We start from the raw sequence: 21569 nt of genomic DNA, 5'->3' as shown, positions 1-21569 counted from the left end.
ATTGGTAGAAATGATGCTGACATTTAAAAGAACTGTGGAACACTGAAGAAATGTATTCTATTTTTTTATTGAGTAAATGTGTTAACTTTCCTTGAAAAACAATTCCAGTCTTTCTGGCTGACTCTTTACTGTGTATAAAATACTTATAGAATCCCTTTATTAAAAATACTTAGTAGTAAGGCATTGCCATTCTATTGATCAAAGTCTGTCATCTCTCCAGACGTGTGAAATCAAAGCTGAAGGAGGAAAACGCTTCCTAACCTTGCACAAAGTCAAGTTAGAGCAAGCTGGTGAAGTTCTTTACCAGGCACTTAATGCATTTACTACAGCTATTCTGACAGTTAAAGGTACGATGCACTTTGGAGTTTGATATCAACTTAAACAAGGTTCACATGGAGCACATTACAAATTACATGTTCTGTTTTCCTTCCAGAAATTGAACTGGACTTTGCTGTGCCCCTAAAAGATGTCACTGTTCCTGAGAGGCGCCAGGCAAGGTTCGAATGCGTCCTTACCAGAGAAGCCAATGTCATATGGTCTAAGGGCACTGATATACTCAAGATTGGAGAAAAATTTGACATCATTGCAGATGGAAAGAAGCATATTCTTGTAATCAATGATTCTCAGTTTGATGATGAGGGAGAATACACTGCTGAAGTTGATGGCAAGAAGAGCACAGCAAGACTGTTTGTGGAAGGCAAGTATCTTCTTATGCACAAAACAATAAAAAATGGATTTAAAAAAGTTTCTTTTAGAACAACATTAGCCTTTTTCTGATGGTATTTCTTTGTCTACATTACAGGTGTGAGGCTGAAGTTCATTTCACCTCTTCAGGATCAAACAGTGAAAGAAGGGGAAACGGCTCACTTTCAGTTTGAGCTTTCTCATGAAGGCATGCTAGTGAAATGGTATAAAAATGACAAGAGACTCCACACTAGCAGAACAGTCTTTATTACTTCAGAAGGCAAAGTTCATAAACTAGAAATGAGAGAAGTAACACTTGATGATATCTCCGAAATAAAGGCCGTGGTCAAGGACTTGAACACACAAGCAAACCTCAAAGTCTTAGGTAATTACATAAATAATTTTAAATATGCTATATGTATGTATAAACAAGTTTTATAACTTGAAAGTGACAAAATATTGATGCTTTAGTAAATTTATATTACCAATTTACCGTTTCATATCCACTATGCCTTTTGTAGAGGCCGATCCATATTTCACTGTGAAATTACAAGACTATAGTGCTGTGGAGAAAGATGATATTACTCTGGAATGTGAACTTAGCAAAGATGTGCCAGTAAAATGGTACAAAGATGGTGAAGAACTAGTAGCTTCCAACAGAGTTTCCATAAAATCGGATGGCTTGCGCCGTATCCTGATAATCAAGAAGGCTGCAGAGAGTGATAAGGGTGTTTATGAGTGTGACTGTGGAACTGACAAGACAAGTGCTAATGTCAGCGTTGAGCGTAAGTAATCACACCTTGGCCGAGGGAAAGTACTGAAATCTTTGTAAAATGGTCTAGACAGACAGACACTCTCTGGAGTACAACGCCAGAAATTGTACCTTCAGAAAGCATGCTGTTATGAAAAATAGCTTAAATATCTAGATTTACAATACTAAGAGTATTTACAAGCGGCAATACATCTTAAGATATATATTAATGGTTGTTGTAAAGACAATGATGATCAATTATTCTTTAGTCCATTTACAGTCAGGAAAAAAAGCAGTTAGTTTAATTCACTGTAACAGATATCTGGGTTAATAATGAGGAAAAATATTATTACTAAAAACAACTTTGAGGCATACTACAGAAGGGGGTTGTAGACTGCCCAAACCTGCAGCTTTTTAAAAAGAGGTTAGTTAAGCATTTATCACTGATAGCATTTGAATGCCCTAAAGAAGGGATTGGGAGAATGTTGAGATCCTTTCCAGTACTACATTTCTATGGTACAGAATGAGTAAATAGATTTGAACATTTGGGGTTTTTGATTTTAGCTCGCTTAATTAAAGTGGAGCGCCCGCTGTATGGAGTGGAAGTGTTTGTTGGTGAAACAGCACGTTTTGAAATCGAAATTTCTGAGCCTGATGTCCATCCTATATGGAAGCTAAAGGGAGAAACCCTAACACCTTCACCTGTAAGGCTTCTTCTTTGTCTTTAGACCATAATTTACACTAGAAAAACATTAATAATAATGTCTTCTGAGTGGCTTCTTAGAATATTCATATTTGGGATGTGGGGGCTGTTTCTTTATCATCAGGATTGTGAAATCATTGAAGACGGGAAGAAGCATACTCTTATCCTTCATAACTGCAAACTTGATATGACTGGAGAAGTATCCTTCCAAGCTGCTAATGCTAAAAGTGCTGCTAACCTGAAAGTGAAAGGTACAGTCTGCACTTTGCCAACATTTCCACATGTATCTCAGGGCACTAGAACAAATCTAGCAGCAGAAAGGTCTATATGAACCTATCACTGAACTGAAAATGTTCTTTGATTTCAGAATTGCCTCTCATCTTTATCACTCCACTAAGTGATGTGAAGGTCTTTGAAAAAGATGAAGCCAAGTTTGAATGTGAGGTGTCCAGAGAACCCAAGACTTTCCGCTGGTTGAAAGGAACACAAGAGATCACTCCTGATGAAAGATTTGAAATTATTTCAGATGGAACAAAACATGCTTTGATTATTAAATCTGTTTTGTTTGAGGATGAAGCTAAATACATGTTTGAGGCTGAGGATAAGAGAACAAGTGCCAAGCTAATTATTGAAGGTTTGTCTGACTTTCCCTTTCTAGGAAAGATTTGCACCATAGTCCTTGAATAATTTTTATTGAAAACATTATTTCTAATGAAATGTTATGTTATTACAGGTATCCGCCTGAAATTCCTTACTCCTCTCAAGGATGTAACAAAAAAGGAGCGAGAAACTGCAGTGTTCACTGTGGAACTCTCCCATGAAAATATCCCTGTTGTCTGGTTCAAGAATGACCAGCGATTACATACCAGCAAAGTGGTTTCAATGACAGATGATGGCAAATTCCATACACTCACAATTAAAGATCTTACTATTGATGATACTTCTCAGATTAGAGTGGAAGCTATGGACAAATCCTCAGAAGCTAAACTCACTGTTCTTGGTAAGAATACCCAAAAGAATTTATATGATATGTATTATCAGAAGAGTCTTATTGTGGAAAATGGTGATCAGAAAGCACTGGGGCTGGGCTTGGTTTGCTAAATCTACATCGCCTACAAAGCCTAAATCTACATTGTGATTTTTGACAATTTTACAATTTGTCTTCTTTGGGTCTCCATTTCCCTGTACACAAAGGATAATAAAAATAACTTTAAAATTTTATGCATCTGTTGCAAAATTAACTATTAGATACTTAAATGGTGCTCTGAAACTCCTAGAGCACCAAAACAGTGTTGTCAGTAATACACTGATTTGTTTCTTAGATATTCATTGTCTTCTGTTTTTGCAACAGAACTGTGTAATCTTTATAAGGACTATATTTAATCCTTCTTGCAGGACATAAACAAGAAATGTATTTTGTGGTAAGAACTAACTGTCTTTTTTTAAAGACTAAAACTTCAGACTGAAACACATCTTTTGCTTGCAGAGGGAGACCCTTACTTCACTGGGAAGCTGCAAGATTATACTGCTGTAGAGAAAGATGAAGTAATCTTACAATGTGAAATCAGCAAAGCAGATGCCCCAGTGAAATGGATGAAGGATGGCAAACCAATTACTCCATCAAAGAATGTTGTTATTAAGGCTGATGGTAAAAAGAGAATCCTTATCCTCAAGAAAGCTTTGAAGAAAGACATTGGACAGTACACTTGTGACTGTGGTACTGATCAAACCTCTGCTAAACTCAATATTGAAGGTATGGTTATTTTACTGGGCTTCTCAGTAGTAGAGGTCTTTTGGGGTCCATCAGAGATTGAGGGAATCAATCACTCTTTTTCCACACGTCTCCCCTCCAGACCGGGATATTGAGATTATACGTCCATTATACAGTGTGGAGGTGATTGAGACAGAGACTGCCCGTTTTGATATTGAAATCTCTGAGGAAGGTGTCCATGGCAACTGGAAGCTAAAAGGAGAACCCCTGACTGAATCAGCCGTAAGCATATATTTCAGGATGTTTTTTACATGTGTCTCAACAATTTGTGGGGAGGTAGGGTGTGAGGGAGAAGGTGGCTGCAGAAACTAAGTGAAATCTCTTTCCACTTTCAATAAGGGTCACTATAATAAAAATACTGTTTTTTCATTAATAACCTAAAAAATTTAGTATAAATTTAATCCAAATTATTATATAAAATTGCTAAATAATAAATTATTTTGCATAAATAAGTACATTCTCTATTGCTAGTCCCTAACAATCATATATCCAGAGTGCACATACTTCATGGAATTCACTTAAACATAATGGCATTTAAAAATACAGACTCTGGATTGTCTGCATTTACCTTTGGTTTTTGAGTTATGTTTGGTTTAAATAGATGTAGATCACAATTTCAAACTGTTTTCCAATACTATAACAGCTAAAATTTGTTTAAAATGGCATAAGGCTTAATCAAATATTCTTAATTCCTTGCTGGAAGGATGTGGAAAGTTAAGAAACAATACAATCATGACTGGCAATAATTTGGCAACTCTTTGATATAACGCTACCAGTGTGAATAATACATAAAGATCGGAAGTTCCATGAAAATCAGTGTCCAGATAAAAGAAAAGGAGCCTTCTCAAGGAAAGGTCACAGCACAGGCTTAGTAATTTCTAGTTCTTTCAGGCTTCTGACAGGCCTACATATGGATATATTGGCTACTCATCTAGCACATACCGTTCACCAACACAAAGGGCTATTGCCCTTTCTTTCTAAGAGGAAGCAGACTGTATTAGGAAGAGAACTCAAAAGGAAAGGTCTGTGAATGAAAGTTTATAAGGTATACTGCAGGTGACAATGGGCTTAAGTGTTGTGAGTGGAGGAGGAGATAACAGATGCATGGTATGAGGAGAAGTAGGGGCTCTTGTGATGAGGAGCACAAAAAAGATACTGAAAAAAATGTTTCAATTCTCTGTTTGCAGGAATGTGAAATCAAGGAGGAAGGCAAAAAGCACTTCCTCACACTGTACAATGTACGCTTAGATCAAGCTGGTGGAGTAGATTTCCAAGCAGCAAATGCCAAATCTGGTGCTCACCTTCGAGTGAAACGTAAGTGTCTTTTAAACTGAAATTAATTAATGAAGTGAAAACAAGGTACTCATTGCTTCTTTGGAACAGGTAGACAAATATCTATACTGCATAGAACTCTCAGCAATTCTTTCCAGAACAGCAACTCAAGGATTTATTACTCAAGCCATCTTAATTTTTCAGTTACGGAATGTCCTATATGTTTTTTAACCGTGTATATAGCTTATTTTTATAGGAGAAGTAAAAATAAGGAGATGGCCTAGAAGGCAGCTTCATGGTCTGGCATCATATGTTGTGAAATCAAAGTATTATAAGCAGAGGCTTTACTGCATTAAAGTCTCATATTAACCTGAGAGGATGGGATTACAGTGATATCTGCAGATAGGGTTAAGAGCTTGATGGACAGGGACAGACCACACAGTTGAAGACCACTTGTTTCCCACTCCAATCCTAGCCCTCGCTATTTTGGAAAACACATGCCTTATCTAGCAAAAGGCATGCAAGGCTTGGCAGGGAGACAGATGCACAGCAACTTTCCTGCTGACCTTGTTCAATTTAAAGAAACACACTCTGCAAATAGGAAATTTTAGGTGACCATCCCTCCCCCTAAAAACCCAGGGTGGCCTCTTCTATTTAGGGAATTTAAAGAGCAGCATTGCGATGTCTGTCTCTCTTGAGGGAAGCCACCATGGAGATTAGTACATAACGGCAGCAGCTCTCTCTTGGGTAGAAGTGACTAACCTGAAAATGATGTCTTCTCCTTACCAAGCTCGGGTAATTGGCTTGCTGAGACCCCTCAAGGATGTAACAGTGACAGCTGGGGAATCAGCAACCTTCGATTGTGAACTCTCTTATGAAGGAATCCCAGTAGAGTGGTTCCTGCAAGGAAAGAAACTGGAGCCCAGTGATAAGGTAAAGAAATGATACTTTATTTTTCCTCATGTTTCCTCCTCCTTCCTCACTTTCAACTCTCTTCCCCTTCTTTATTTCTCATTTACTCTCTGCCAGTAGAAGTAAAAAGGCACAGCAATACAGTAGTGCTGCGGTGCCAAATGGCATCAGATACAGCATATTTTACCCAGAAATTACAGTATTCTGGAATACTACAAGTATGTATTGTACAAAGGGAAACTAAGGTTTCAAAATATCAATCATTACAACAGTGATTTTGTGCCTCATTCTACTGGAGACTCAGCCACAGGGGTATGGAATGATTCTTGCTCACGTTAATTGCAGTTACAGTGAGAGGGTTTTGAAAGGTGCTATCAGGAAATGCTTTTTTTCTCCTGAATGCCAAGCTGCAGTCCAATTCTGCATATAAGGGGATTAAGAGAATTAAAATTCCATTTCGGGCATTCGTTCTGGCTATCCAGATAACTTTCTGGGCAGATTTGCTTGTCAAGCACTTCTCACTAGCTATTTTTAACCCTTCATCAAGTGTTGGCTCTTAACTCAGATCTGAGCAGCCTGGAATGCAGTCAGTTTAAGATTTAAAGGTAATGGTAGGGGAAATACATAAAGAAACGTAAAGGAATGCATTAAGAAATGCAAAATATAAATGGATATCACTGCTTTTAAGACTTCTTTTTCACATACTAGAACTAAGGGAAACAATGCAAATGAAAATACTAATCGGAAACCTCAGACAAAGCAAACTTTCAAGGCATTACTTGACCTAGCAAAGTTTCAGAACCTGTAATAATGCTGCTGATACTACTTTGGTACTTTTTTTTTTTTTTTTTAATACAATTCTTAACATATTATTTTCAGGTTTTACTAGGTCTTTCTGAGCTTCATCAAATTTGCCTAAATAAAAACTATTTCACAAAAAAAGAATAATATAGAAATAGGAAAAGAAAAACCATGATAGGCAACCCTATTACACTATTTAAGGACAGATAAACAAAATTGAAACTCAGCAGATGAGATGTAATAAATCTAGGCAATTGCTTCTGAAGCTAAGAATAAAAATGTGGAAAGCTATTGATCAGTGCAGAAAAATGCTCAGTAGTCTGCATGATGGAATATTATTTTGTTCTTATCCATCTGAGATATCATTTTAATTACATGGAAAAAAATCTAGATTTTCAATCAGTTTACATATACAGTCAAAACTGTCATTTGACTTCAGTTGAAATTTTATCAAGAAGAAATTCAGAAATTCAGTAAACCGTATATTTATTTGATGCATCACTTTCTGTCCATTTAACATAGTCTCTAGAAACACTTGATACTGTCTTCAAGAATCAATATAATTGTACAAGTGTTTCATTTCAGCTGTTTTTAATTCAAACCATTCTTCTACCTCTGTGGCTGGCATTTAGCTGTACACATATAACATTTACTGAAGTGACTTCTTTGTTTATCTTTACTGCTTATCTTGGACAAATATATATTTGGTTTCGTCTCAATCCCTTTCAGATGAGCATTCACTAGAGCTAGTCTCAGGGGCACAATGACCATTTGTGAGGAAGGACAGCGTCTTAGTTCCTTCCTTCCCTCTGAAGCAAAAAGGACTGCCTTCTCAAAAATAACTTAATCTTTTATGCTTCTTCCTTAGCAGAAGCTCACTTTCCCCCTTTATTTTTCTAAACCAGCATCTACTAGTTGATCACATACTTCTCTGAAAATAAATAAATAGAATTCTTCAAGAGCTATATTAAAATTAATGGCATGAATGAGTAGCAGCCTACTTAATGGCTGCAATGCAGGATGTATCCCTGAATCCCCCAGGCCCACTCCTAGACAAAAGGGATGTTTGTGTAGGAGTAGCCCAACTCAAACTCATGATTGTAAAGTAGTTTCAGCAATAGATCAACACAGAAATGTTTGGGATTATTTTTTAGGCAGAATTTTAAACCAAAATTTAATAATAGAAAGTCAAATTGGCATTTACAAAAAAGTGTATGAGGGAAGTGCCAAACCTCTTTATATCTTCTTAAAATTTTTTACTTTAGATGTAGCCAGGAGTAATACCAGCTTTTTTCCATAAATTTACTTATTTTGGTATTTATTAGTACCTGTTCAAAATGAACATGATCTCAATTCAGCCTCATTTTGAACTCTGATAGTAGACTCAGGTTTTCTAATACAAGGACACAAATACCTTAAAACATAAGGAAACTTAAAAATACAATTTCTTGTAAGTGAAAGGACAAAACAGAAATTATTCTCAAAATTCTCAGAACATTTGTGTCTTGAGCTATATCTAATACATACAAATGACAATTATTGAAATTTAATTTAAAAAGTAAATGACCACACTCCACAGGTAACAATAAATAGCAATGCTATTTCATTAAATATTTTTAAAATATTTGTCGAAAACACTTACAAAGGGTTTTTTTAATGTACTTTATAAGGTCATGACACGTGCTGAAGGGAGAGTTCACACACTTATTCTTAGAGACGTCAAGTTAACAGATGCGGGAGAGGTATCACTGACAGCAAAAGATTTCAGAACTCAAGCAAATCTTTTTGTGAAAGGTGAGTCAATCATTTTAATTATACCATAGTCAGTGTTAATGGTCCCTTCATGATTCACCCTGGAATAGGATGTTAATATACACCATATATCAAATTAGTAGGGTCATACATACAATATTGGACTGGTAGATAACTTTCCTGATTAAAAAGCCACTTAAAACCTTTATGCTTCACAGAAGAGCTGAGGAAAAGGGGAAATACTAGAAATATGTCAGATGTGGGAGATGAATCAGTTCATTAGGATTTCCAGGGCTTCAATGCAGACACAAATATTCAATTGGCCTCAAGATGACCCACAAATACTGGCCTTTATGGCTGCCAATGGCTTTTTTCTGTTCTTTGGAATATCTGCAAACATGTGAGAACACAACTGTGCCAGCAGTCAGATGATGTAACATTGACTGTATACCCACATGCACTGCTTGCAAGCTATGTATGGCTAAGAAGCCAAAAAACCACACACACTTCTAATTCAGTAAGGAAAAGTAAAAAAATCATTCCTTAAAATCAGACTATAACTTCAGAGTCACTGAGATCACATGGGTATAATTCAGCTAAAGAAACTGAGTTGCAAGGTTTTATGATGATTTGTGAGTAAAAATCCCATGGACGAGGATATCAGTCAGTCTAATCTTAGAGTAGGCTGAAAATGAGGAAATTGGCTTAATTAACTGAACATGTCTCAGCATTAAAAATAAAGAAAACCCAAAACCCTTCAGCAGAGGTGTCTAAGAGCCTTTTTGATTATTCAGTCAAGGAAAATTAGTGAACAGTATGGGATAGTTCATGGGACAGGAGAGGGCTGGCTCTAATTTAGTTCTTTTCTACCAAAAATCCATCTGTTTCTTTTTAGAACCCCCAGTTGAATTTACTAAACCACTCGAGGACCAGACTGTTGAAGAGGAGGCCACTGCAATACTGGAATGTGAAGTTTCCAGGGAAAATGCAAAAGTTAAATGGTTCAAAAACGGAGAAGAAATTCACAAAACAAAGAAGTATGATATTATTTCTGATGGCAGGGTCAGAAAACTCATTATCCATGGCTGCACACTGGATGATGCTAAAACATACACATGTGATGCTAAGGATTTTAAGACATCATGTTTTCTCAATGTAGAACGTGAGTCATTTACAATTTTCTACAAAATGTCTAAGTACTATAAATGCAGTGTACTAGAATCTATGGCTGGCAATAATATCAATGTCAGCAATTTATTCCTCTCTGCCATAGACTTTCCTCTACTAAAAATTTTCTTTTCTCTTATAGCTATTCGTGTTGAGTTCCTGAGACCCCTAACTGACCTTGAAGTTAAAGAAAAAGAATCTGCTCGGTTTGAATGTGAAATTTCCCGTCCAGGTGTCAAGGTCAATAATAATACTTTTTAATAAGAGTAGCTCCTCCAACTAGAGGATTTTTTTAAAAATTGACCACTTTATTGCATTGTTACAAAAGAACACACAACTGAAATCTATGGTGAATATATTAATATTAATAACCATGTTGATCTGTTCTAAAACAGGTGAAGTGGTTTAAGGATGGCATTGAAATTAGAAAAGGCAAAAAGTATGACATAATTTCCAAAGGTAGAGAACACATTCTCGTTGTCAGTAAATGTGTCTTCGATGATGAAGCTGAATATGCCTGTGAAGCAAAAACAGCTCGGACTTCAGGCCTACTTACAGTGATAGGTAAACATAGCATTTTAGAATCTAAACTATGAACAAGAAAAAATGTGGTTTTTTGATGAAAGGCTTCAATCATCTTTCTAAATTCTTGTTGCAGAGGAAGAGGCTGTTTTCACAAAAAATCTTCATGATCTTGAAGTAAATGAAAATGACACTGTAAAATTGATCTGTGAAGTTTCAAAGCCTAATGCTGAAGTTACTTGGTTTAAAGGAGATGAGGAGGTGCCTGATGGTGGTAGATTTGAACACATTTCTGATGGCCGAAAGAGAATTCTTCTCATACGTAATGCTCATCCTGAAGATGCTGGCAAATATACTTGCAAGCTCCCAAGTTCTAGTACAACAGGAAAACTTACTGTACATGGTAAGAGTCTTACTTTGGTGCCCTTGTTTTCTGGAAAAAAATTTTTTAAATTAAATTTTAAAAATCAGTAAGAATATATAACTTCGTTTACTCTCTTCATAAGTAAAAAATAAAATAAAATCATATATATCTACCAAAAATGTTTTCTTTCAGAACTTGCAGCAGAATTTCTTACCAGACCACAAAATCTTGAGGTGCTTGAAGGAGACAAAGCTGAATTTGTCTGTTCAGTATCCAAAGAGGCAATTACAGTACAGTGGCTGAGGGGTGACACAGTCCTGGAGCCTGGTGATAAGTACGACATCATTTCAGATGGCAAAAAGAGAACACTTGTGGTTAAAGACTCTATTCTAGGAGATGCAGGAAAGTATACTGTCATGGTTGGTGAAGCTAAAGCTACAGCACGCTTAACAGTGATTGGTAAGTTTTATTTTATCAATGTGCTGGTGCATATTTTGTTGCATTCTTTATACTACTTGATATTCTATTTCTTCTATTTTCTCAATTTCAGAAAAACTCAGGATTATAACTCCCCTTAAGGACCAAGAAGTTAATGAGGGTCAAGAAATTATCTTCAACTGCGAAGTCAATAAAGAAGGTGCCAAAGAGAAGTGGTACAAAAACGATGAAGCAATATTTGATAGTGCAAAATACATTATTGTCCAGAAGGATTTAGTTTACACTCTCAGAATCAGAGATGCACAACTGAAAGATCAAGCGACCTATACCATCTCACTGTCAAACCAGAGAGGTGAACACGTCAAAAGCTCTGCTGCCTTAACAGTATTAGGTAAATAACTTTCACTCTAATGATTTTTTTTCATGATCTTACACTCAATTTCACATCAAGATCATGAGGATTTAAATTAATCAGTTTTGGTTTATTGTCTTAACAGAGGAGGATCTCAGAATTGTTGAGCCCCTTGAAGACATTGAGACCATGGAAAAGAAAACTGTCACATTCTGGTGCAAAGTCAATCGCCTCAATGCAACCCTCAAATGGACAAAGAATGGTGAAGAGATCACGTTCAACAAGCGCATTTTGTACAAAATTGATAAATACAAACACTCACTCATCATTAAAGACTGTGGATTTATAGATGAAGGTGAATACACTGTTACTGCTGGACAAGACAAATCTGTTGCAGAGCTTCTTATCACAGAAGCACCAGCAGACTTCATTGAACATCTCCGGGACCAGACCGTCACTGAATTTGATGATGCTGTCTTTACATGCCAGCTTTCCAAAGAGAAAGCCAGTGTAAGATGGTACCGAAATGGAAGAGAAATCAAAGAAGGCAAAAAGTATGTACATTTTATTATGGTTGTTAATATGCTAAACATGCTTGCTTTATTTTGTTGCTTTGTCTGGAAACTAAAATACTACTTACTTTTCTCCCCCATAAAGATACCAGTTTGAAAAGGATGGAAATCTGCACAGATTAATCATAAAAGACTGTAGATTAGATGATGAGTGTGAATATTCTTGTGGAGTGGATGACAGGAAATCTAGGGCAAGACTTTTTGTTGAAGGTATGAGTAAAACTGAATACAATTTATTTCTTTGTGGTTTAGTAATAATAGAAACAATACAAAAATAATACCAAATGAATTGACATTTATTTCAGAAATCCCTGTTGAGATCATCCGACCACCACAAGATATTTATGAAGCTCCTGGTGCAGATGTCATCTTCATGGCGGAGTTGAACAAAGATGGTGTGGAGGTCAAGTGGTTGAGAAATAACATGATTATCGTCCAAGGTGACAAACATCAGATGATGAGTGAAGGAAAGGTTCACAGGCTGCAGGTGTGTGAGATAAAGCCCCGTGACCAAGGGGAATACAGATTTATTGCCAAAGATAAGGAAGCTAGAGCTAAGCTTGAATTAGCTGGTAAGTTTCTTCCTTTGTGTTTCTTCTATAAAATCTTGGATTAGTGAATTAACTATTTAACTAAATTGGTTTGTGTTCTTTCAAAGACTTGAACTAAAATGAATACACAGTCAGGCTGAGACAAGTGCACTTAAACTGTATGAATTATAATTCAGGCAACAAACATTTTTTATTATACCATGCTAATCCAGGTGTTAAGGCAAATATAGGTCACATTTCAGTGTCTGTACCAGTGAGCATGAATTGAGCTTAAAGGAGGCAGAACCTTTCTTTAAATTAGGCCACTGCAGATCTAAAACACAAAACTCTTTGGCCTACTCATTTCAGTCATATAAGACATTTAATTCCTCATTTGACTGATTTACAGGATCAGACCAGTAACTACATTAAATTAATGCTCAAAAAGCAACACCCTCTTCCCTGACTTTACAGGAGGACACAGTACATACCAACCTGACTGAGTTTCTTTCTCTGGAGTAATCCAATGAGTATATGAAGGATTTACTTAGGTTTCACACAACAGATCCTTTTTTCTCTATTAGCTTCTTTGCTGACTACACAAATACATCAAATTTGTTTTATAAGTAAGTACTTACTTGTCATGTTGCTCTTCCTTAGCTGCTCCTAGAATCAAGACTGGTGATCAAAATCTTGTGGTTGATGTTGGGAAGCCTTTAACTATGACTGTCCCATATGATGCTTACCCAAGAGCAGAAGCTGAATGGTTGAAAGGGGAGGAAAATCTGCCCACAACAACTGTTGATACAACAACAGACTGCACTACCTTCAAAATTTACGCAGCAAAGAAATCAGATAAGGGAAGGTACAAGGTTATACTTCGAAACAAACATGGCCAGGCAGAAGCATTCATCAATGTAGATGTCATTGGTAAGTAATCCCATTATTAAAAGCTTGCTTACATTTATTTAAGCCAGAGCAAAAAGAAAACAAAACAAACAAACAAAACAAAAACAAAAACAAACAAACAAACAAAAAAAGAACAAACAAAAAAAGGTGCAATGCCCTAAAATATTGTCACATTTTTGTTAGATGTCCCGGGTCCAGTTAGAAACTTGGAAGTCACTGAAACATATGATGGTGAAGTTGGCCTTGCCTGGCAAGAACCAGAAAGTGATGGTGGAAGTAAAATAATAGGCTACGTCATTGAAAGACGTGATATCAAGCGTAAGACCTGGATTATGGTCACTGATCGTGCTGAAAATTGTGAATACACCGTTACTGGACTTCAAAAAGGAGGAGTTGAGTACCTCTTCCGTGTTAGTGCACGGAACAGAGTGGGCACTGGTGAGCCAGTGGAAACAGAGACACCTGTGGAAGCTAGGAGCAAATTTGGTAAGCAGAAGTTATGAAAAATTCAGTGTTTGATGACAGTGTAAGAAAAGCAGTACAAACTCTAATAGGTAAAAAACACATACCTTGTTTTTCCTTTTTCTCCCTAAAATAAAATGCAGATGTTCCTGGTCCTCCTCAAAATGTAGAAGTTACTGATGTGAACAGGTTTGGAGCTACACTTACCTGGGAACCACCTGAGTATGATGGAGGATCTCCAATTACTGGTTATGTTATTGAGCTGCGTAACAGAGCTTCGATCAAATGGGAGCCAACTATGACCACTGGAGCTGATGAACTGTCAGCTGTCCTGACTGATGTTGTGGAAAATGAAGAGTATTTCTTCAGAGTAAGAGCTCAAAACATGGTTGGAGTTGGCAAACCAAGTCCTGCTACACGTGCAGTAAAAATTATGGACCCAATCGGTAAGTATGCAAGCACTGATTGTGATTGCATTATGAGACAGGGACGTTTTGGCTGGTTATATATTATGTGTGCAGGAAATTTCAGTTGAGAAACGTGCTGCAAATACCATGTACAGTTAGATTTTTCCTACTTTTCCTTCAAACATATCAGAATTACCTTGCTACCATTTGGTTCAGTAAGAATTCCAAATATTTTTGCTCCGAAACTAAGATCCAAAATAAATTTTTAAAACTGGTTTAGAAAAAGCTATGCAAAGGCTTTAGAAAGAGTACTTTAAGGTATAGACAGCTGATACGCAGAACCATAATCAGTTGCGAAAATTTATTTCTCTCAAATTATTTTCAGAGAGACCGAGTCCTCCCATTAATCTTGATCATTCAGATCAAACTAAGTCATCAGTGCAGCTCACATGGGAACCTCCTCTCAAAGATGGAGGAAGTCCAGTCTTAGGCTATATTGTTGAAAGGCAAGAAGAAGGAACAGACAAGTGGATTCGCTGTAATCCAAAACTAGTACCTGCTCTTACTTTTAAGGTAAGATACTCTGTTCATCAACAAACTACTCAATATGTGTAGATCATCTTTAATATGAGTTACTAAATGATTATTTATGCTTTTTAGGTATCTGGATTGAAGCCAGGATCCAGCTATTACTACAGAGTCTCAGCAGAAAATGCAGCTGGTGTGTCTGACCCAGCGGAGGCTATTGGTCCATTAACTGCAGATGATACTTTTGGTAAGCCATATGCTACTTATTAAAGATAATTAATCAGATAACACACACTATTAAAGTGCATCTTGTGGGTAACATGAATATTTTTCACAATATAACTGTGATGCCAACTCATATAAAGAGCCTTAGACATTTGAGATTCTGAGCTATTTCTCCTGCATTATGAATTCTGCAGATAATTAGCTGTGCTATTAGGCAGAGAGCTATTAGGTTGCCTGAGCAGCAAGGCATGACCCTTTGTCTCCCAGCCTAGCTTTGTGGAAGGTGGGAGGTAACAGAAAGAGAAAGGCAGAGAAGATAAAAAAACTAAAAATCAAAACAGTAAGAAGTTTTTATATTGAAGGGTAAATTAGATCTCCTACTTGAAAATACTAAGCTGCCTTATCATCTCATGTATTTCTCAAAAATGTTTAGCCAAGAGAAGTAAGGAGTGATAAGTCACAGCTAGGCCTAGACAGCTCCAATCTGCAGGCTGAGATACAGTCAGAAACAGCCTCTCAACACAGCTATCATTAGCCATATTCAGAACATCTGAAAATATTTCATCTAACCCATTTTCCACTTTTTCCAGTTGGACCTACAATGGACCTAAGTGCATTTAAAGACGGGCTGGAAGTTATTGTTCCAGAGCCAATCAAGATCCGTGTTCCTATCACTGGCTACCCTGTGCCAACTGCCACATGGTCCTTTGGTGACCAAGTCTTAGAACAGGGTGATCGTGTAACAATGAAGACCACTGCCTCCTTTGCAGAACTTGTAATTACTCCAAGTGAACGTCCAGACAAGGGAATTTATTCCTTAACATTAGAAAACCCTGTGTCATCTGTTTCAGGAGAAATTGATGTTAATGTCATTGGTAAGCGGGCATGTATATATTCTAGTAATAACATTCCATATTTATCTTGCTAAAATCTAATTAGGTTAATAATGTGAAATCACACGACTTTCAGTAAACCAAGTATATGAAAATATAACTAAAAGCTAGAAACCCATCCTCAAAAAACCTCTTTTCTGGTTTTCAATATCCAACTTTCCTGTTTAAAGAAGAATGACTAAGAAGAGTAAGTCTTCTAACAGACGGATTACATAAAGATCATCTGTCAAACTCCAATTACAAAATAATTAATACCATTTCTGTGATTTCTAGCACGTCCAAGTGCACCAAGAGAACTTAAAGTTTTAGATGTAATCAAGAACACAGTACAGTTGTCATGGGAACCTCCAGAAGATGATGGCGGGAGTCCAGTTACTGGCTATATAATTGAAAAACGTGAAGTAAGCAGGAAAACATGGAACAAAGTAAGTTCATTCTTTCTCATTTCAATTTCTATTTGCTATATTGTTTCCACATGTGCTACTGAATTTTGTGTCTTTTTTTGGTAATTGCTCTTTGGAAATAAATTTTAAACCACATTGAAGCCTGCTTTCTCTTTAGGTTATGGATCATGTTGTTGACCAAGAGTTCACTGTACCTGACCTCATCCAAGGAAAAGAATATTTATTTAGAGTTTCTGCATGCAATAAGTGTGGCCCGGGAGAACCTGCATATATTGACGAACCTGTAAATATGTCGGCACCAGCAAGTGAGTTAACTTTTTTACATTGTTGCTAATTTTCTGTTTCTGAGATCTTGCTGATTTTCTTCAAAATAAGATGCAAAACAATATCTTCCATAGACTGGTTTCTAAGGCCCCATATGTTTTTAATTTTTAATAGCCGTGCCTGATCCACCAGAGAATGTTAAATGGAGAAATCCAACATCAAAAGGAATCTTCCTAACATGGGAACCTCCCAAATATGATGGTGGTGCCCGCATTAAGGGTTATCTGGTAGAAAAATCCCAACGTGGCACAGACAAGTGGGAGACCTGTGGAGAGCCTGTTGTTGAAACAAAGTAAGTAAATTAACATCAGAGACCATATCCTTTCAACTAACCAAGCCATTCTCACCACTTTAAATATCTGGATTTTTTTTTTTTAACAGAATGGAAGTAACAAAACTCAAGGAAGGAGAGTGGTATGCATATCGGGTTAAGGCTTTGAACAGAATAGGAGCTAGCAAGCCAAGTAAGCCAACAGATGATATTCAGGCCATTGATGCAAAAGGTAATTATTTCAAACACTTATTACACAATTGCAATAGCTGCTTTATTTTTACCAGTCTCTGAAATACCACTTCTATAACAATGTTTTTCTTTTCTCCTAAATCAGAGGCTCCAGAAATTTTCTTAGATGTGAAGCTTCTTGCTGGACTTACTGTGAAAGCTGGAACTAAAATTGAGCTGCCAGCTAAAGTGACTGGAAAGCCTGAGCCCCAGATTACGTGGACCAAGGCTGACAAAATTTTGAGACCTGATGACAGAATCACCATTGAAACCAAGCCTAATCATTCTACAGTCACTATTACAGACAGCAAGAGGAGTGACAGTGGAACCTATATTATAGAAGCTGTAAATTCCAGTGGACGTGCTACTGCTGTTGTTGAAGTTAATGTTCTTGGTATGCATGTGTTTTATGTTGTTTGTAAAAATCATTAGTAGTGTACTGAGGTATGCTAGCAGAATATTAACATTCACATCTTGTCCTCTACAGATAAACCTGGTCCACCAGCTGCATTTGATGTATCAGAAATCACAAATGAATCCTGCCTTCTGACATGGAATCCTCCACGAGATGATGGGGGTTCTAAAATTACCAACTATGTCCTTGAGAAAAGGGCTACAGACAGTGAAATATGGCACAAGTTGTCATCAACTATTAAGGATACAAAATTCAGAGCTACCAAATTAACTCCTCATAAAGAATATGTGTTCCGAGTCAGTGCTGAGAACATGTATGGTATTGGGGAGCCAGCACAGTGTAACCCCATCATTGCAAAATATTCATTTGGTTAGTTAATTAAATTAATGTTAATTTTTTACAATATTTTAATGGGGAAACAAAACCCATATATGTGATGGTTTTTGGTTTTGTTTTTAATTTATTAATTTATACAGATCCACCAGGCCCTCCAACAGGTCTCAAGCCTACAGAAGTCACTAAAGATTCAGTCACCTTAACATGGAATGAACCAGATGAAGACGGTGGCAGCCCCATAACTGGATACTGGGTTGAAAGATATGATCCTGAGCAAGATAAATGGATAAAATGCAATAAAATGCCAGTGAAAGATACAACGTTCAAGTAAGACTATAGTCAGTTTAATCTGAAATAGGTCACAGAGACATAAAAATGTAACAGTAGCCTTTTAAACAAGTTTTGTATTGTTCTTACTCTTTTTTCCTTGCCTCCATAAGCTTAGATCCAACTAACATCTGGTAGCATACTTTTTGTGATACTTAGTTTTAAAGAAAAATGTCTTTACAGAAGAGTGAATTGCCTCTTTTTTTAAAAAATGTTATGCTCAAATAATTCCTGTGCTATGTGTTTTTTGATTATTCATAAGACATTCTAAAATAGCAGGCATAGCCATCTCAAGTATTAATTTACCAAAACCCTGGGTTTTTTTTCTCCTGATATTCATATTAACTAACAACCACAGAACTTACAAAAATGCAGGATGACTCTCAAAACATTGGTTTCTGTGCCATGGTGCACCATTGTACTGTTGACAATATACCTATTTTGAATATTTACTAGTTCATAAACCATCATTAGCAGTAATTTGGGTATTTTCGATTTTCCAAGTAAATTGTAGAATGAAGAGTAGAGAGAATAATGTTTTAGGCATGAGTTAATGTGTAGTTTTGGTTTAATCAAACTTAATTTTTATTTCCAGAGTTAAAGGTCTTACAAATAAGAAGAAATATAAGTTCCGTGTCTTGGCAGAGAATCTTGCAGGACCTGGAAAGCCAAGCAAGGAAACAGAGCCAATTTTAGTGAAAGACCCAATTGGTATAATAAACACATTTTTAATGGTTTAATTTTAAAACAACAACAACAAAATTTTTTGTTTTCAATCACATAATTAATATTGGATTCCTGTCTAGATCCACCATGGCCTCCTGGAAAGCCAACTGTGAAGGACGTTGGCAAGACGTCATTATTCCTGAACTGGACAAAGCCAGAACATGATGGAGGGGCAAAGATCGAATCTTATGTCATTGAACTATTGAAGACCGGAACAGATGAGTGGGTGAGGGTGGCTGAAGGAGTTCCCACAACTGAACACTTCCTCAAAGGGCTTATGGAGAAACAAGAATATTCATTCCGTGTAAGAGCTGTGAACAAGGCTGGCGAGAGTGAGCCCAGTGAACCTAGTGACCCTGTGCTGTGCAAGGAGAGGCTCTGTGAGTATTGTTTCAGAATGTGCTGCTACTGCAGATACAGTCTTTAAAGCTTTGACTTTAAAAAAGACCCATGTATGCCTGCCTCTGTAGGTACCAGGTGAACTCTTGGAAAGCTTATGAAATATTAGAATCTACCCTGATTCAGCTAAGAAAATACAAAATTTTAATACTTTTGGTGTATCCCTGTCTTCCAAGATCTTTGTTGGGAAATACATTAACCTGTTTTACCTTCTTTTTCTATTTTACAGATCCTCCTTCACCACCTAGGTGGCTCGAGGTTATTAATATTACTAAAAACACAGCAGATCTTAAATGGACTGTACCAGAAAAAGATGGGGGTTCCCCAATTACCAACTACATTGTTGAAAAGAGAGATGTAAGGCGAAAAGGCTGGCAGACAGTTGATACAACAGTGAAAGATACCAAGTACACAGTGAGCCCACTGACTGAAGGCTCATTGTATGTGTTCCGTGTGGCTGCTGAAAATGCCATTGGCCAGAGCGACTATTGTGAAATTGAAGATTCAGTGCTTGCTAAAGATACATTCAGTAAGTTCCAGATTAGCTTACTGAGTGATCAGTAGAAACAGCTCACATGTAATGGATTCCTATTCTTCTAATGTGTGTATTTTTTTCTTTTAGCAACCCCTGGGCCTCCATATGCTCTTGCAATAGTTGAAGTGACAAAAGGTCATGTTGATTTGAAATGGGAACCACCTAAGAATGATGGTGGCAGACCAATTCAAAGGTAAGGTCATTTTAAGTTTGTAGAGTGTTTCCAGTAGATTAAGATCTTTTCATGAATGAGGACATTTCTCTCAAAATGTTTAAATTTTACATGGACACATTTTATATGAAAGAGAGGTGGATGGATGTAAAAGAGAAGCCATGTGGTCAAAGCAATTAAGGGTTTAATTTTAAAATGTGGAAATTATGCAACTGTAAATAACCTAATGTCTATGAACGCACATGTGTGTCAACATCCTCAAAACAGCATATAATCAAATTAATTAAAGTGAACTGTATACAAAAGAAAAAAAATTGATGCAACCATAGCCTACAGTTCCTCCAGAGCTGTAGTGACTTACACCCATCTACCAAGTAATAGTGCTACATTTTCCTTCTGCCCTAGTTTCTCACTCAAACTGCGTACACTCAGCTAAGATGAAGCCTCATGTCTTTTCTGTTCACTCTCTTCTTTATTATACTTTCCAGACTTCTTTACTCCTTTGGATTGCTTCTAAATTGCCCTTTTCTTTGATTTCTAAAGTATCTGTCCTCTGAAATTCACCTTGAATGCCAGTTAGATTTTTCCTGTTTATATTTTCACTCTTCCTCTCCTTTCCAATCACAGTAAGCATATCTTAAACAAACTGACAAGTACAGAGATCTGCCTGAAACAACCTAAGTCACTTAATTCACATTACTTTCCCATAAACCATCATAGGCAGATTTTTGACAGCTGAGTAGCTCACAGGTAATATCTACAAATATGTTCAGTGAACTAACCACTAAGGTCCAAACTAGCAAGGACACAAATATAGCATGGAGGTTCTTTTACCTCTGCAGCTCTCTAAAACCTGAGAACACAGAAGTTTAGGAATTGGCTTTTAGTATTGGGTCTGTCAGTAACATCAGCCCCATTACATCTAAGACCTACCAGGACCAACAGGACTAAGTGGTTTGATGTGTGAAGTAAAGTTCATTGAATCTGTCATCCATGTCTCTGTCTACTTTTCAGTTGGCCAACGTATTCTAATCTCTCTTTACCTATTTTATTGAGTAAGAAATCTGAAGTGTTCATATTTCAAATACCTGATAGTATTTTCCCCAATATATTCAGATATGTTATTGAAAAGAAAGAAAAACTAGCCACTCGCTGGGTAAAAGCTGGCAAGACAGCTGGTCCAGATTGCAATTTCAGAGTGACTGATGTCATTGAAGGTACAGACGTACAGTTCCAGGTTCGTGCAGAAAATGAAGCTGGCTGTGGCCATCCCAGTGAACCAACTGACCTAATTCATATTGAAGATCCAACAAGTAAGTAATTCTATAATATACAAAGTATGAATTATGGAAGCAGTGTACTGTGTAGAACAAATATTCTGGGAGAAAAAATGACACAATTCTTTTCCATTTCT

General features: G+C 36.8%; 1 protein-coding gene across 1 annotated transcript in view; it reads left to right on the top strand.

The window, feature by feature from the left end:
• Window positions 1-21569, top strand: part of TTN (titin) — a 241322-nt gene that overhangs the window by 142868 nt on the left and 76885 nt on the right. The window contains exons 168-207 of the mRNA XM_064453243.1: window positions 221-347; window positions 434-697; window positions 803-1069; window positions 1206-1469; window positions 2000-2139; window positions 2263-2389; window positions 2506-2772; window positions 2872-3138; window positions 3625-3891; window positions 3992-4131; window positions 5097-5223; window positions 5972-6114; window positions 8565-8688; window positions 9542-9808; window positions 9956-10053; window positions 10209-10377; window positions 10472-10738; window positions 10892-11158; window positions 11250-11528; window positions 11635-12043; window positions 12147-12271; window positions 12367-12633; window positions 13252-13521; window positions 13684-13986; window positions 14106-14408; window positions 14755-14942; window positions 15030-15144; window positions 15713-15997; window positions 16289-16440; window positions 16577-16724; window positions 16858-17035; window positions 17125-17246; window positions 17352-17639; window positions 17733-18029; window positions 18137-18323; window positions 18919-19034; window positions 19130-19429; window positions 19678-19977; window positions 20071-20176; window positions 21272-21468. Of these exons, the coding sequence (XP_064309313.1) occupies window positions 221-347; window positions 434-697; window positions 803-1069; window positions 1206-1469; window positions 2000-2139; window positions 2263-2389; window positions 2506-2772; window positions 2872-3138; window positions 3625-3891; window positions 3992-4131; window positions 5097-5223; window positions 5972-6114; window positions 8565-8688; window positions 9542-9808; window positions 9956-10053; window positions 10209-10377; window positions 10472-10738; window positions 10892-11158; window positions 11250-11528; window positions 11635-12043; window positions 12147-12271; window positions 12367-12633; window positions 13252-13521; window positions 13684-13986; window positions 14106-14408; window positions 14755-14942; window positions 15030-15144; window positions 15713-15997; window positions 16289-16440; window positions 16577-16724; window positions 16858-17035; window positions 17125-17246; window positions 17352-17639; window positions 17733-18029; window positions 18137-18323; window positions 18919-19034; window positions 19130-19429; window positions 19678-19977; window positions 20071-20176; window positions 21272-21468 (8527 nt within the window). The remainder of the gene's footprint in view (window positions 1-220; window positions 348-433; window positions 698-802; window positions 1070-1205; window positions 1470-1999; window positions 2140-2262; window positions 2390-2505; window positions 2773-2871; window positions 3139-3624; window positions 3892-3991; window positions 4132-5096; window positions 5224-5971; window positions 6115-8564; window positions 8689-9541; window positions 9809-9955; window positions 10054-10208; window positions 10378-10471; window positions 10739-10891; window positions 11159-11249; window positions 11529-11634; window positions 12044-12146; window positions 12272-12366; window positions 12634-13251; window positions 13522-13683; window positions 13987-14105; window positions 14409-14754; window positions 14943-15029; window positions 15145-15712; window positions 15998-16288; window positions 16441-16576; window positions 16725-16857; window positions 17036-17124; window positions 17247-17351; window positions 17640-17732; window positions 18030-18136; window positions 18324-18918; window positions 19035-19129; window positions 19430-19677; window positions 19978-20070; window positions 20177-21271; window positions 21469-21569) is intronic.

The sequence above is a fragment of the Phalacrocorax carbo genome, chromosome 5, assembly GCF_963921805.1.
Source record: "Phalacrocorax carbo chromosome 5, bPhaCar2.1, whole genome shotgun sequence".
Lineage (NCBI taxonomy): Eukaryota > Metazoa > Chordata > Aves > Suliformes > Phalacrocoracidae > Phalacrocorax > Phalacrocorax carbo.
The sequence above is the reverse complement of the archived record's forward strand: the minus strand, read 5'-3'. Positions and strand labels throughout refer to the sequence as shown.